General features: G+C 39.7%; 1 protein-coding gene across 1 annotated transcript in view; it reads right to left on the bottom strand.

Moving 5' to 3' along the window:
- Positions 1-15,408, bottom strand: part of LOC101653723 (mono-ADP ribosylhydrolase 2) — a 196,159-nt gene extending 180,751 nt beyond the window's left edge. Inside the window, exons 1-2 of the mRNA XM_045295173.1 lie at positions 15,100-15,408; positions 13,707-13,788 (exon numbers count right to left, since the gene is read on the bottom strand). Of these exons, the coding sequence (XP_045151108.1) occupies positions 13,707-13,788; positions 15,100-15,408 (391 nt within the window). The remainder of the gene's footprint in view (positions 1-13,706; positions 13,789-15,099) is intronic.
- Positions 15,409-16,972: the final 1,564 nt, after the last annotated feature.

Genomic DNA, 16,972 nt, shown 5'->3' with positions numbered 1-16,972 from the left:
TTATTTGTTTACATTTTTCTCCTGCCTCATCCACCATAATTATCTGCTCTTGCTCCCTCTCTTACTGAAATATACTTCAATGCTACCTAATACGTCTCATTACCCCTCTTAAACCCACTATTTCAACCAACCTTTTTTTTCAACCTCTTATTAATATAATATTAGTAGTACTTGTACCAAACAGCCCCTTACCAGTACTACTAGTCATTTTATTTTTATTATGTTTCTTCTTCCCCACCACCTTCTCCATTTACCCATCTCTCTCCTTGTTTCTTCATTTCCCCACCGTATGTTTTCTGGACGTTAGACATCGCTCCTGTGACTCAAAAGAATCAACTACAGCTACCTAAGCTACCAGCTACTCCTTAGTAATATTTACAATATGGAGAGGAAGAGGCTCAAAATAAGCAAAGAGCTTCTTAAAAGAACAAAGGAAGAGGCCTCGTACTACCTGACCTCAACATGTTTAAACAGCCATAGTAGTCAAAAAAGCCTAAATGTTAAAATGATACATAAACTAATGCAATGAAACATAAAACCCAGAAATAAATGTGTCCATCTAAAAACAACCGATTTTTAACAAAGGACCAAAAATCAGCAAAAGGGAAAAGGACACCATCTCCAACAAAGGGTGCTTGGAAATTGGATCTCCCTCTGCAAAAAAATAAAATATGCTTTGCCCCATGTATATAATATACAAATATCCCATGTACAAATGAATACCTTGTCGCATGTACAGAAACAGCTATCAGAAAGAATAGTGTCTACGATCTGAAAGGCTTATCTTAAAACAAATAGTCATCTAAGTGAGATGTCAACTAAGTCCATATGGAAGAAGCACACCAACCTGCGTGATATAAGGATTGTAAATAAAATCCAAATCAGAGGAGGGATTAATACCTGAGCTAAAATTCTGATCATCCAGTTTTCAGAATGCTGTGGATGACAGCAGAAGCCCAAAATTCATTTGCAGGATCCACACAGAGATTAAGCCCAATTAATCTATAGAAATAAATCGCTAAAAATGGGTTCATTAAAATTGTTATGAAAGAATACATATTGTTGGGAGAGAAAAGTACTAGTTATTTTGTAAAGTGAACAACATATTTTCAAATTGAACTTACAGTTGTTTGCTTTTTCAGTTATTAAAGATCAGAAGGATAAAAAATAAAATGTAATTCATCACTGAATAAGAGGACTTCAAATGTTTTGCATTTTATTGTGTGCTTATCATTTTTATTCTATGTGATTCTTATATAATAAAGCATTTTATTTTAACAATGTATATGGTTCTCCATGAGTTGGGATCAATTTTACAGTAACTAATAACTGAAAAAATCATTCTGAAAAAAAAATATAATGCTTTAATATAACTTTAATTAAATAGTGCGTCAGTGTAAACTCTTGGCTAATGTTTACTTTAATAAATGTTATGGATGGAATATTTAGAAAATTTTAGGTATAGAGGAGCAGGTGAATATTAAGATTGATCTCTATTTTATACTGTGGTGCAATTATTTAATTGATGCAGCAATACTTTTGATAATTTCCACTCTTGGTGGGATCATGCAGTTTGGGTATATTTTCTCTAATTCAGTTGTGAGTGATTGTTAACAGAATAACAGGGATTATAAGAACTTTTAACATGGAATTGGACAATTTTGCCATCTTACTGGGTATAAAATGAGTTATCTCAGAAAGGAATCAGGGACCTATACTACCATGAGGCAAGGAGAGCCAAGAGCAGAGTGTCCTTTGGATGATGAGATCTCGTGTGATGAATATCTTCAATCCAAGAAACCAGAAAAGTAGTGGAGGAAGAGCTGCGGCACCAGAGAAGCACCATAAGCAGAGACAATAGGACTAGAAATATGGGACAAATAGCTGGGCTTCCTAGTCCATGAAGCCAGTAAGCTATGAGTCTGTGGTAGGAGGCTCCCTTGTTGAGTGAGTTGCCTCTAGTCTTTTAATCAAGAGAACAAGGTTTGCTGATCTATGGAGATAGAACCTTGCACAGTTGGACTGGAGTTTATGGTGGAATGAAGTGCCTTTTAAGTATTAATCCTTAATCCTAAAGGAGCTTTGTAGTACTTGCACGAAGAGAGACAAAGTCAAGGAGCTGCAGGGTTAAACCAGAGAGAGGTGTGCCTGCAAGTATGGCTGACAAGAGGCAGTCCTAACTGAAGAACTGTATCCTGAGAATTCCTGATCTTAAAATGTAACCTCTTAACTTCCCGAATAAACCCCATAATCACAAGTTTGTGAATTCTGTGTGGCTATTATGAATTAACAAACCCAACAGAGAAGGAAGAGTGCCTTTGGGCAAGGGGTTTGTTGTCAGAATTGGTAAAGAAGCTTGGAGAAGGGAGGCATGTCTGACGTACGCCTCAGAGGAATTCGACTAGGACTCATGATGCATTTGAATGGTGGTACAGGAGAAGGGTTCTGAAAGTATCATAGACTTGTTTATCAAGGACGAGCAAATCTCTCTTGGAAGAAGTACATCCAGTGTTCCTCAGGGGCAAGAATGGTGAAGTTTCCTTTTAGACACTTTGAACATGTTGTCAAGAGAAACCAGTTCCTGTAGAAGGACATCATGTATGGTAGAGTAGAAGGGCAGCAAAAAAGAGGAAGGCCCTCAGGGAGATAGATTGACACCATGGTTGCAACAATGGGCTCAAGCAGGGGGACAATAGTGAAGATGGCTGTGTTAGACAGGGTTCTCTAGAGAGATAAAACCAAATTCCTGATAATATAATATATTTATTTATAAAGATAATTAGATATATAAAGAGAAATGAAATGTTAAATGATAAAGATAATTAGATATATAACGAGAAATGAAATGTTAAATCATAAATATAATTAGATATATAACGAGAAATGAAATGTTAAATCATATACAGATAAATATACAATACAAGAAATAAACAGTTAAATTAGAAGCACTATAAATGGCTTAGTGCAACTCATGTCCGTGAGAGAAAGTTGAGAGACTAGCAGTCCTTCAAGACTCTATCTGATGCCAGATCTTCCTCTATTTGTAGAGAGAGCTAGGCTATGTCAGCACAGCAGCCAATCACAAGGCAGGTCACCAATCGCCAGTCCCCAGCTCCAGAGAAGTCTTCAAGGGACCTGAACTTACAACCACGCAGTCCACAGGCTAGGCGTCCCACAGGCTGTGCAGCCTTTAAATTGAAGCACAGAACAAGCAAGGCAGCCGCACACTGGTCCGATGATCACAGAGCGAAAGACAAGAAAGGCAAGGCTCACCAAGCCATCCATCTCTACCCCCCTCAGTCAATCCCACCTGCGTTTATCAGCCAGGCTGGCACAATAAACTATCTCAATGGCACAGGTTCATCCAGGCAGTGTTTTATTCTGTTGTGCATAGGTTGCTGTGGGTCTATGTTGACTCAATGGTACCTAACAACAACAACATGTTGAGTCTGATTCTTCTCCCCCTTGTGAAGATGGAGGAAGTCACGTGTTGGCCCCATATTATTCTTGTACATATAAACACATTTTCAATGGTATCCCTAGAGGTTAAAAAAAAGAGAGAGAAATAATTATGATTATAGTGATAATAATTGTGTAATTACCCAGACAGATTTCCATCTGAGGAAACAAGAGTGGTAAAAATGGATAGACATATGGAAACAACTAGTTAAATGGAATAACAGACCGTGCAAGCATCAATCTCTATATATTGAGGCCAGAAGCACTAGATGGTAACCATTTACCACTACTAACTTCTCAAAAGATAACATTGGAAGATCACGAACAGAATGGGAGAAAAATGTAGAGAAAAAACCCCAAATCCCCAAAGGCTAACTGGTCAGATAGAGACAGGTGGGATCCCATATCAATGGACTTTGGTTATTCTTCAGACCTGGCACTGAATGCACCTCTCTGGTAGAATAATCAAGAATAATCAAGCATTAAGAACAAATGGGCAACATGTACCCAATGACAAAATTCAGATTAGGGTAAAAGGCAAAATGGAAATAGGGAATACAGAAAGATCGGGGTAAGTGACAGTACATTGAGGGGATCACAACGGATGAGTTGAAGCAAACTTATGAATTGCTTGAATGTGAGACTAATGATCTGCTCTGTAAACCTTCACTAATTGACACTAAAAGGATTGTTTTAAAGAATTTGAATTTAGGCCTCTATGTATGCCCTTTGCCTCCTACTTCTTTCCTCTCTTTCCTTTTGCTTTTGTCTTGTCCCACTATCATGCTCAGCCTTCATTTGGGTTTCAGTAATTCTGCTCGGTTACATTGCCCTTGATCACTCCCTACCAGTCCTCCCACCCCCTCCTTGCCACTGGTTTTGAATTACTTGTTGTTCCCTTGTCCCTGGGTTGGTTAACACCACTTCCATTCCCCCACGTCCCCTGCTTCTATGTCCCCCCTGAACAATCGGTCCAGTTGTTTTCTGCTCCACATTGTTTATCCAGCCTATCTTATCTAGATAGACCTGCAGAGAGAATAATATGCACATAAAAAGTTGACAGCACCAAACAAAGTGACACAGAAAAATAAAGCAATGACAGCAGCAACAACAACAACAACAAAAACAACATACAAAATCTCAAGGAAGAAGGGGAAAAAAAGAAAAGCCTGTAAATAATTCAAGGTTTGTTTGTTGATCTTTAGGAGTGTTTTTCCATTCGAGTCTGATGGGGTGCCACACCCTGGCCCCATACTCTATTTTTGATACTCCCTTTGGACTTCCTTGTTATGCTCCCCTTGCTGTTCTATTGCACACCCTGCATGTTTTGCCTTGGTGTGGTGGGGTCAGCTCAGTCACACATCCCACGCTGTGTCTCCTGTGTTGTCCCATGTAGGGCTATGGGGCCGTGCAGGATGTCACATCTCATAGTGGGGCCAGCCATATGGTCCTCTCTTTGCATTGGCTGCTCTGGGTGGGGCTATTGTCTTCAGGGTTTGGTGGGCCAGGGTGTGCTCCACTCTCTTCCTCCTCCTTCCTTTGATTCTGTTTCCATCTGAATATGGTAGGTTGGTCCCTTTCCCTCACCAGAAGGTCAATTATCATTCTCTGTGGCACACCCTTCCATGGTGGGGGTCAGGCTGATTCTGGTTGGGGCATGCCCTATAGTCCAGTCTTTTTATGGATTCCTGGGCCTCCACTCAAGTACTCCTTCAATATAAGAACATTTTGCTTGACTAAATGGACATTCCATGATACCCACCATCCCAACAGGATCGCTGAAGACAAATGGGTGCATAAGCAAATGTGGTGAAGAAAGCTGATGATGCCCAGCTAACAAAAGATATAGAGCTTGGGGTCTTAAAGGCTTGAAGGTAAATAAGCGTCTATCTAGCTGAGAAACAACAAAGCCCACATGGAAGAAGCACACAAGCCTGTGTAATCATGAGGTGTTGAAGGGATCAGGTAGAAGACATCAACTAACAAAAACCATCATTGTGTGCTCACCTTCCCCATACAATGCTGAAGACAAATGTGTGCATAAGTAAGTATGGTGAAGAAGGCGGATGGTGCCCGGATACTGAGAGATATAGAGTCTGGGGTCTTAAAGGCTTGAAGGTAAACAAGCAGCCACCTAGCCCAGAAGCAACAAAGCCCACGTGGAAGAAGCACACCAGCTGTGTGATCATGAGGGCTCGAAGGGACCAGGTATCAAGCACCAAAGAACAAAAAATCATATCATTTTGAATAAAGGGGCGTGTGGGGTGGGGACACAAGACCCATGTGGACATTCCTTTGCAGAGGGGTAGTGGGGAGGAGATGAGTCATTCAGGGTGCAGTGTAGTATCAATGAAACACACAACTTTTCTCTAGTCCTTAAATGCTTTCCCTCCTCCCCCCACACTATCATGATCCCAATTCTACCTTACAAATATGTCTACACCAGAGGATGTACACTGGTACAGATCAGAACTGGAAACACAGGGAATCCAGGACAGATGATCCCTTCAGGACCAGTGGTGAGAGTGGCCATACCAGGAGGGTGGAGGGAGGGTGGGGTGGAAATGGGGAACCAATTACAAGGATCTACATATAACCTCCTCCCTGGGGGATGGACAACAGAAAAGTGGGTGAAGGGAGACATCCGGCAGTGTAAAATATGACAAAATAATAATAATTTATAAATTATCAAGTGTTCACGAGGGATGAGGGAGTAGGGAGAGAGGGGAAAATATGAGGAGCTGATGCCAAGGGCTCAAGTGGAAAGCAAATGTTTTGAGAATAATGATGGCAACAAATGTGCTTAACACAATAGAAGTATAGATGGATTGTGATAAGAGTTGTATGAGCCACCGATAAAATGATTTAAATTAATAAAAAAGATTTTGAATTATTTAGACATATAGAGATAAACAGAAAAATACCATGATTAAAAAAAATAAAAATATATCTAGATAATATATTCATTAAATACTTGGGAGAGATCAAAATGATCCATTGAATGTTTGGTAGAGTATCAGGAATGAAGTTGAGAAGATTTTTAATTAGAATTATTTTTTGCTACCTAAAAATGTAAATGCATAATTAAAGATATGAGACTTTCATCAAACTCAAATTTAAGATTTTCTTTATTAATGCTGTGCAAATATAAACTTTTCTGGCTTCATCCATTCCTAAGGGAAAAGGTGTGAAACCAAATCCTCAAAAAAAATTGTTAACATGTCTGTCAATACTTAAATAAAATGCATACATTATTAGACACTGAGATTTTTGTAAATATTTACAAGATTGTCAAGGTATAATTCTCAAACTTGACTTAAACTTTTATTTTTTTCATCCAAGTAATTTTGTGTTATGTGCAAAAGGAAAAAGCTGAAAAATATCCCCATTAAAGTTGTAAATTTGTCTACAATTTCCATTTGTCATAATTTTACACTTGACATCCATGTAGTTTTAAAGATACATACAATTTTCTAAGCCCATTTTTAAGGCATGAAATCCTTTTGATTTTATGTAAGATATTTATTTCACTTTGTGCATCCTGAAAACTCACTTCCATGGAGTGGCTTCAATGAACAGTGACCTTATGGGGCAGGCCTGAACTGTCCGTGTGAGTTTCCAAGGCTATCAATCTTTATGGGATCAAAAAGCCTCAACTTTCTCTCATATTTGTTAGTAATAGATATCTCAAAAAAATTCAGGTCAGTTTTGATCAATATTTTATGATGTCTATTAAGAAGAGCGAGATTATTTCGGCCACTTAAAAATTTAATCGTTTTATTGAGGGCTCTTTTATATAACTATCCATACATCCATTATATCAAATGGACATCTACAATTGTTCAGCCACTTTTGTATTCTTTTTTTAAAATAGAATATACTCACGAATGTGAATGGAATTTCTGTCTAAATCAAATCTTTATGTTATAGGTAAGTGAGTTTGGAGATGAACATAATAGTATCCCAGAATTTGTTTTATCAGTTATCCCAGATCGTCACCATTTTAAAAAGAAGCCAAGTCAAACACACTGCAATAAAGTTGATTCTGTCTCATAAAGACCCTGTCAATGGCGTATACTGCCCCATAAAGTTTCCAAAACTGTAAGGAAGCAGACAGCCTTGTCTCTCTCCCATGGAATAAATGGTGGATTTGAACCACTGACCTTGCAGTCCAATGCTTAACCCACCAAACCAGTAGAGCCCTTTGACTATTTCAGATATATATTAATTATGTTTAATTCTAGGTATATTGACATAAGTATTATGTAAAAGGTACATCAGGGTTCTAGTTCAAAAATTGGACAAATTCATTGTGTTCAGCATTAAAACATACAGAGAATCATGGATATACTTTTCAGTCATACGTACTTTCTCTGTAAATGAATCAGATGAGCTTTATATTAAGAAAAGATTGAAGATTTATAAAATTCAAACAACTTTGTGAATACACAAGGTAATTTTATCAACCAATAGTCAATGATAAATGTAGAAAAGTATTAAAGAGGTGATTAAATTTAATTGTTTGAGATACATCCAGAGAAATAATTAGTGATTTTGTGCTTTCTTCTTCATTACCTTTACACTTATTTATCAGGTATATAAACTTACATAATATTTTATCATAATTTTGGAGATTTTTGTGATAAGAGTTATGGGAAGAATTGATGAGTGATGCCAGGTGTGGGCTGGGGCAGGGGGAATCAGGCTGTGGTATGAGTACATGGCTAACACTTAAAATCTGGGTGTTCTGCCTCAATGCAAAGACCGCAAACCTTTGGCTAGGCATGGATCGTGAATCTGAGAAGCCATGGGCTTAAGATCTAGGCAGAATACCCTGAAAAAACCTAAACCAAAGGCAAACGCAATGGGATGAATAGTAAGAGAAAGGTGGGTTGCACAAGCCCAGGACTTCTCATCCTTTGCTCTGTTTAGTTTTATAATTGGATATAAATGTCTGTGTTGAGCATAATCCTATTTAATGAAGGCCCTAGAGAAGAGTCCCTAAGTCATCCAAATGTTTAATAAACTCAGTTGCTAGCCAAAGTTTGCAATTTGGGTCCACCCAGCAGTACCTTGAAAGAAAGACCTGATTATCTCCTAAAAAAATCCACCATTGCAAATCATATGGAAGAAGGCAGGCTAGGAATATCTACTACCAAGACAGAATGACCATGTTGAATTATTGCAAGCAGCATTCAAGTAGGGACAAGAACTATATCATCTATTTTGTTCATCCATGTCTGCAATGGCACATGCATGGGTGATCCATGAGCACAGAGGTGTGATTTCATCCACCATGTTGCACACAACCTTTTGGTGACCAAATGGGAATTCTATTCCATCTACTCAATAGCCAGTTAAACCCACTATCAAAAGCTACCAAGCAGAGCTGTGCCCTTCTTTTTAAATAAAGTTTTCTTTCTTCTTATTCTTCTCTCTCCCCTTACTCCTCTTTTCACAGAAGACCTGTTGGGATAGTGGATTACACATTGGGCTGCTAATGGCAAGGTCAGCAGTTCAAAGCCACCATCTACTTTACAGGAGAAAAATGAGGTTGTATGCTCCCATAAAGATTTACGGTCCTTTGCAAGTCTGGCTAGACCAGAGGATGTACACTGGTACAGATAGGAACTGAAAATACAGGGAATCCAGGGTGGATGAGCCCTACAGGAGCAGTGGTGTGAGTGGCGAAACAGGGAGGGTAAAGGGAGAATGGGTAGGAAAGAGGGAACCGATTACAAGAAACTATATGTGACCTCCTTCCTGGGGGACAGACAACCGAAAAGTGGGTGAAGGGAGACATCAGACAGGGCAAGATATGACAAAATACCCATTTATAAACTATCAAGGGCTCATGAGGGAGGGGGAAACGGGGAGGGAGGGGTAAAATGAGGACCTAATGTCGGGGGTTTAAGTGGAGAGAAAATGTTTTGAGAACGATGTACAAATGCACTTTACACAATTGATGTGTGTATGGATTGTGTTAACAGTTGTATGAGCCCCTAATAAAATGTTAAAAAAAAAAGAAAAGAAAAAAGATTTACGGTCCTGAGAACACACAGGTGCGGTTCTCCGAGTCAGAATTAACTCAATTGCAGGACATTTGGGTTTTTTCTTTCCATAATTTTGTCCCACACATAATCCCATTCTCCTGTATCTATTCAGCTTAGGTTTCTGTATATACACATGGAGATCACTGTTATTGGATATTACTATTATTGAGAGATTTTTAGATATTTACCTTTGTTGCTTTTAATTATTGTATTACTTTGCCTGGACCATTGTTTGCTAATCTTCCCTTTACTCTATATTGCCTCCCCCTTCACTCAAATGAATGTGTCTATACTCTAGTTAATGATTGACTCTCCTTTCCCATCTCTTGTAACCATGAAAACATGTTTCTTTTGTGTGAAAACCTTTTGTCATTTAATAATAGTGGTCTCCACATTTGCCTTTTTGTGATTGACTAATTTCAGTCAGCATGATGTCCTCTGGATTCATTCATGTTGTTGAAATGGGTTGCAGATTCATTATTCCTTAACATTGTGTAGCATTCCATGAGCATTTGGGCTGTTTCCATGTTTTGCTATTGTGAACAGTGCAGTAATGAACATAATGAATATATACGTCCACCTCAAAGCTCTGATGCTCTAGGATAGCTATCAAGTAGAGGACTGAGGGATAGAATGGTAGTTCTATTCCAAATGTGGTTCTATTTTCACTTTCCAAGGACGTGTCATGCTATTTCCCACAGTGGTTTAGCTCTTTTACAATCTCTCCAGCAGTTCGTATACTCTCTACATTTTTATTAAGAAAGAATAATATCTAAACAACAACAAAACCATCCAAGTAAAAAGTGAATAGGGGACATGAACACTTTACCCAAGAAGACATTCAGAAGGTCAACAAACACATGAAGAAATGGCCATCATCAATAGCCATAAAAGCCAAACCAAGCCCACTGTCGTTTAGCCAATCTGATTCATGGAGAGCCTATATAGCATTTTTAAGATTGTAAACCTTAACAGCAGCAGACAGCCTAATGTTCCTCCTATAGAGATGTCGATGGGTTTGAATTGCAGACTTTTTATTTAATAGTCCAGCAGAATCCTATAGCACCATCATTAGAGGGATGCAAATGAAAATCACAATCAAATATCATCTCACTTCCAAATCAACAGCAAAGTTAGAAACAGAAAACACAAATGCTGGTGAGGGGGTGGAGAGGTCAGAGCCCTCTTACATTACTGGGATGACTCATATCCCTGTGGAAACTAGTGTTGTTGGCTCAATGTTAGAATCCTTGTTTTCCATGCAAGAGAGCTGAGTTTGATTTCCAGGCAGCATAACTGTCACTGACATTCTGTCAGTGGATACTTTTTGTGTTCATAAAATCCTGAACAGCTTCAGAGGAACTGCCATACTAAAGCAGACTAGGAAGAAAGCCCTGGTGATCTCCTTCAGAAAATCAGCCAATGACATAGTCCATACACCACCATAATCTAATCCACAACCAATCAAGGGGATCATGCAAGGCAATGTAGTACTTTGCTCTGGTGTACACGAGATTTCCATGAGTTGGGGGGTTTGAATCAGTGGCAGCTAAGAACAGCACAACAGATTACTTGCTATGAAGGCTACCATGTGCAAGGCTAGCCTTGCCCTCTGTTTACTAGAGACATCCCCAACTTTGAAAATCCCAAATATCTCCATACATTGATAATGTGCTGTGGGATGTGCAGTTGAAAACCGTGTCAGTAGAAAGATGAGTTTGTCCAATACCATATAGATTTATAATCTCAGAAACAAGGTAGCTATAAGTCAGGATCTATGGAAGTGGGCTAGGTTTTGATATATTAAAACTAAAAAATTACTGCCATCAAATCTATTTTAACTTGTAGAGACCCTGTAGGATAGAGCACAACATCCTTGTATGTTTCCTAGACTGTAAATCTTTACAGAAGCAGAAAGCCTCATCTTTCTCTGACAGAGGAGCTGGTGGTTCACAGTCCACAGCATAACTCAATACATGACCAGGCCTCCTCATTTGCTATAATAAGCACTTACATATTTCATTAGTGACCACCTTTATTTCCATATTTTACCTTTAGAATTTTCAAATGGCTAGTGCCTAAACATTCTAGAAATTCTCTAGAATTGGGAGTTTTTAACATATAGTTTAATATATTTACCCTTTACATATATTAAGCATTATTTCATGAACAGGGCATGCCATTTAAAACAATAACATAAAACTAAGGATTATTTCATTATTAATTAGCTGTTTCTACTGACAAGATGTATTTTCAGATTTACTTAGAGTAACCCTTCTTTAAGTAATTATTTGCATAGATTTTAATATATTATTGAACACCAAAATCGTCAGTTTTAGTAGAATTATTTTTCAGTTTTGCATCATGGCCAATACTGTTGATGGATAGATTTGCTTTAGTATCCATGGATCATAAGTATGAAGTATTGCTCTTATGTTAGAGTAAAACATTTATTAGTTTAGAAAATAAAAATATGATATCATTATTTCAAAACATCTCAAGAAGTACAAACTCTTATGAAGTATGCTAAAAATTTGACAAGAATATTGATATCACAGCATGTTATATTCTTTTACATGATGAAAGTTCCTTTTAAGAATGTTTGAAAATAAATTTGCCAATCCACTTAAGAAAATCAAGAGAAAGGATGAACCAAGGAGATGAAAGAGGAAAAAAACCCATTAACTTATTGCTAGACATTTATTTAATTCAACTCATCTCAACTACTTATTAAATAGCTATTCTTTCCTTTGCATTCCACAAAACACCGAGTTGCTTAGAAAGTGAAAAGAGGAGAAAAGCAGATGAGGAGGAGAAAGTTGAAGAGGAGGAGTCACTACTGCGACCATCTTCTTCATCATCACATGGGAGTCTTTGAAATTTCCAATTTTTTATTTTAATTAGGGAAATACTCTGAAGCCAGCATTAAATATACTACGCTGATTCATTTTTAACTACACAATTAGGACATATCCTAGAATTCAGACCATTTGGAAATTAGCACAGTGTTGCTCGTCACTAGCAGTACTTGCGCTTGAAGTTTGAGTGCTCTGGTCAGTGGGAGGCCACCCTCTTTATTATGTGACTGCCTAAGGGGGGCTGTGCTCCAGCAGTCCTGTATTAACCCCCTTTCACATGCCAGAGTCACTTATTAAATGGAAAACCACCTCAAATGGAGATTCAAGCCTTTAAAATTAAGCTGTCAGAAAAATAGATACCAACCATGTTCCCACTGGCTTGACATTTCTTGGAAGAAGTATTTCTTTATCATAGCAAAGGAAAACAGTTACAACACTATGGCTTAAATGGCACCATACAAACAATAAGGCATTGAACAAGCTTTAATACTGAACAAGTTCTGTTGGCATAGTGGTTATGTGTTGGGCTACTAATTGCAAGGTCAGAAATTCAAAACCACCCGTCATTCCAAAGGAGAAAGCTAGGGTTTTATAAAGACCGACCACCTTGGAAACCCACAGGAGGCAGTGTACTCTGCCCTAGAGTGTCGCTATGAGTCTGCAACAACTTGATGGCTGTGCTTTGAGTTTCAATCGTAGAGCATGGAAGAAAGGATAGGCAGTGGGTATTCAAGTTAACCAAATCCTGGCAATGGCTTAGCCGATCAATATTAATCAGTTAGTCAAAATTGAATAGCAGAGGTTTCCCTCTAAAAAGAAATGTGAGAAAAGGTGAATGACTACTGGCCTCAGATTGCTTTAGAAAGTACAAATACCTTTCTTACAATTTGTGTGTGTGTGACAGGATTGGTAGGATACCGGTAAAATGCAGGAACAGCTTAAACTGCGAATAAAGATATACAAATGATCCTCACAGTTCTCCAAAGCTGTTTACCATGGTGAATGTAAGCAAGTGCACGGACTAGGCAATTTCCAGCTGTGGAGAAAGAATGGCAGCTCATGATTGTGAGAGCTAGCCAGGTCTCTAGGCTTAGTCCCTGCTTTCAAAGTGGGAAAGCCAGGCCACAGATGAACTGACCTGTCCAACGCAGCACAGTGACCGAATGAGGTCTATACTCCGGATTTCTTGTCACCTCTTTCTGTTCTTTAAGTGTATGACATAAATAGCCAGAGGTGATTGATGTGTGGAAATCAGATTTGAAACTGCCTTCAGTAGAAAGTGATACCGTCGCTTTTTCATTCCCCAGTTACGAAGGAAACAGATCACTTCACTCACCTACAGGGAAAAACTCATTCATCTTCTTTTTGTAGATTTTGAAGTCAACTTCCAAGAAGACACAGAAGACGATCCGATCCACCTGGAAGCAAACAAGAGACACTCAAGATGGAAGGAAACATGACCACTGTCTTCCCAAACCATGGCTTTGGAACAATAACAGATGGGACCGCTTCCTAGAGAGTTTCGGCGCTGTCTTGCTAACTACATCAGACCACTGGGTGACACTCAAGGATCTAAATATGTGCATGCACATACATATATGCTCTTAGTGTAGATAAGCTCATGGAAATGTGGTAAAAAATCAGTTAAAATAATGATAAAATGTCACTTTGAAGCAAACTATACTTAAGATCTGATAATCTTACAAGATACCTAGACTTTATAGCCTATAAAATAATATCAAAGTGCTGTACAACAGAATGGCAATAAATTATATCAGTAAAAAAGGAGCTCCTTATCCCATTCTTGTTAGGCAAATATTTTTAAGAAACCTGTAGTATTTGAACATGAACTAAAAGACTACCATGACGCCGCATTTGCATGAATGCAACAGAAATAAAACATAATCCGTTGACATACTAGGTCAATATGATATTTCATTTTGTGGGTATTACTGAAAAAATAAATTTCACCTGAAAAGTGAAATGTGTGTGCAGTTCTTTTCATAGATTTTGGGAGAAATTCTCTACACTGGATTCTTTTGAAACATTCAGTGAGCAATTTGGTAAGCAGAGAAGAGAGATGGCTTCCACAAAGGATAAGGCTGAGTATAAACATGTCACAAGTATCTGACATTAAATCAGGGATTTAATATTGTGTCCTGAAAACAAACCTCATTTATTCTTTTATTTTAAAGATGCAAAACAAATGAAAAATTACTCAGATTCTTTTATAAAACGTAGCTATAAAATTGAATAGAACATCAGAGGAGGCGTGCAAGGGAATCGAAGTGGGCATAGGACCAAACAAGAAAGAATCCAAATGGATTTCCTCCATCGGATTCCTCTGCTCGCCTATTGTAGGTAAAAGAGATCTGCAGATCTCGGTGAGTGCAGGGCTTTCATGTCAGAGGTGATCTACAAGGGACAGGTAGAGTACAGGGTCAAAATGACTCACCAGCGTCCCTAGGGGAAGTCAAGAGATGTATCTCTTCTAAGCCTCAGCATAATCTAGACCAGGGGTCCTCAAACTATGGCCCGCGGGCCACATGCGGCCCGCCGAGGACATTTATCTAGCTCGCTCGGTGTTTTTGCCTGTTTTGTTTTTTTACTTAAAAATAAGATCTGTGCGGTGGGGTCGGTGCACTCGGAGCTGTAGGAGCGTGAGAGCAGGATGGGAACCTGGTAGCACTCTGTCTTTCTGCAGCTTCTCGGGCTGTCTACGTGTGTGCCAAGTGCGGCTGTGAGCTGTTCTCCCGCCGCTCCAAGTAGGAGCACTCGTCACCGTGGCCAGCCTTCACGGAGACCATCCACGATGATAGCGTGGCCAAGCGGCCCGAGGCAATCAGCCTGATGCCTTTACGGTGTCCTGCGGTAAATGCGGCCACGGGCTTGGCCACGAGTTCCTCGATGATAGCTCCAAGCAGGGGCAGTCCAGCTTCTGAATATTCAGCAGCTCCCTGAAGTTCATCCCTAAAGGCAACAAATCTGCCTCCCAGGGTAAGTAAGCGGGCAGCCCAACCCCAAGCAGCCACAGGCATTGGTCATCCCCCTTTAGAACTACAGCCTACTGACCTTCAGGCAGGGAGGGCTGGAGGGCGGGGCGGTGTTTCCTGAGGACCCTACCCCCTGTGCCAGGATGCGCCTGAGGGCTGGTTCATCTTGGCCTCCGAGGCTCGAGGCTGGGACACTGGTCTTAGGGTGTCTGTGTCTTGAAAGACATAACAGCCTTGGCTTCTCTCCTCCGCCTGGCAGCCCCTCCCTGCCTCTCTGGTCTCACCCCTATGAGCCCCAGTTCCCACAGGGGCTCCAGCCCTCACCAAGGCCCATGCTGACCCCCTAAGTTGTGTGAGCAGATGCAACCACTACAAGGCCATGTCCCTGTCGGCGTCTCCAGCCCGGTCACTGCATGAATCGCTCTGGTCAAATCCTTCCAGGCTCACCAGGGTCTGTGACCTGCTAAGGCATGCAAGTCCATGGCACAACCCCTGAATCTCCTGGGAGAGCAGCCACTGATCCATGGTCTTCCTACCAGTCCCCGGTGGGGCCTGGGAGGTCTTGTCCCACAGTCTATACCTGCCAAGCCAGCCCCAGGAGAGTAATTCCAGACCTCCTGGTGGCAGCCTCACCCTCTCCTGTCTCACGCTCTCCAACATTCTGAACTGATCGGCTGGAAACTAATAAAGCAAGGAGACCCAGCAAGCCCCCGTGTCCACGACTGGGTCTGTCTCCACCCTTAAAAAAATGTGCAGTGTGCACAGGAATTTGTTCATAGTTTTTTTTTTCCAACTATAGTCCGGCCCTCCAATGGTCTGAGGAACAGTGAACTTGCCCCGTTAAAAAAGTTAGAGGACCCCTGATGTAGACCATATCTAGGCTGACTACCTCCCAGCTAGATTCTGCGGTGTAATCACAAAAGACCCTGCAGTCTCTCAGTGACTTCATAGGATGGATTGTAGGAGAAAGCACCTGACTCCCAGAAATGGAAAGGCTGGGGGGTAAAGTACCATATTTCATTTTTCCTATGCTCACTGCAGACTCTGGTTCCTGTTAAGTCTTGCATATCATTAACTTTTCTACAAATTCAAAACTATAACCATCAACTCACTGTCCAGGTGAACTAACTGTTTAGGTGGAAGAGTAACTAACTATGTGCAAAACTAAATGCATATCTCTATCTTTCTTGTGGTATGTTGATGCCTCATTGCTAAAGCTCAAAATCATAGCATTGAATTATAAAAAAAGTTATCAAAGGACACTTACACTATGATACTATTCATACATTTTGAAAAATAGGAAGATTCAATGATCCAGAGGTTTATTTATAACTACTGATTTACAGAAATATTCATAGGAATGAATGTCACACCAAATGATTATCTCAGTCGTGGGAGAAGTGACAAAAGCATAGGTATGGTAGGGCTTTTCCGGAATTGTCAAATTTTTCAATATTTTACTTATTGCTAAAGAAAATAAACTTGAGACAAATATGACAAACAGGCTTCAAGGGCACACAATCAAATCCATGACACCCCTTATATCCAAAATATAAATCACCTGAGTCAACTTGGCTAGACCATGATTCCCAGTGATTTGGGAGTTATG

The sequence above is a fragment of the Echinops telfairi genome, unplaced genomic scaffold (assembly GCF_000313985.2).
Source record: "Echinops telfairi isolate 266 unplaced genomic scaffold, ASM31398v2 ScPeMD7_5592;HRSCAF=6446, whole genome shotgun sequence".
Taxonomy (NCBI): domain Eukaryota; kingdom Metazoa; phylum Chordata; class Mammalia; order Afrosoricida; family Tenrecidae; genus Echinops; species Echinops telfairi.
The sequence above is the reverse complement of the archived record's forward strand: the minus strand, read 5'-3'. Positions and strand labels throughout refer to the sequence as shown.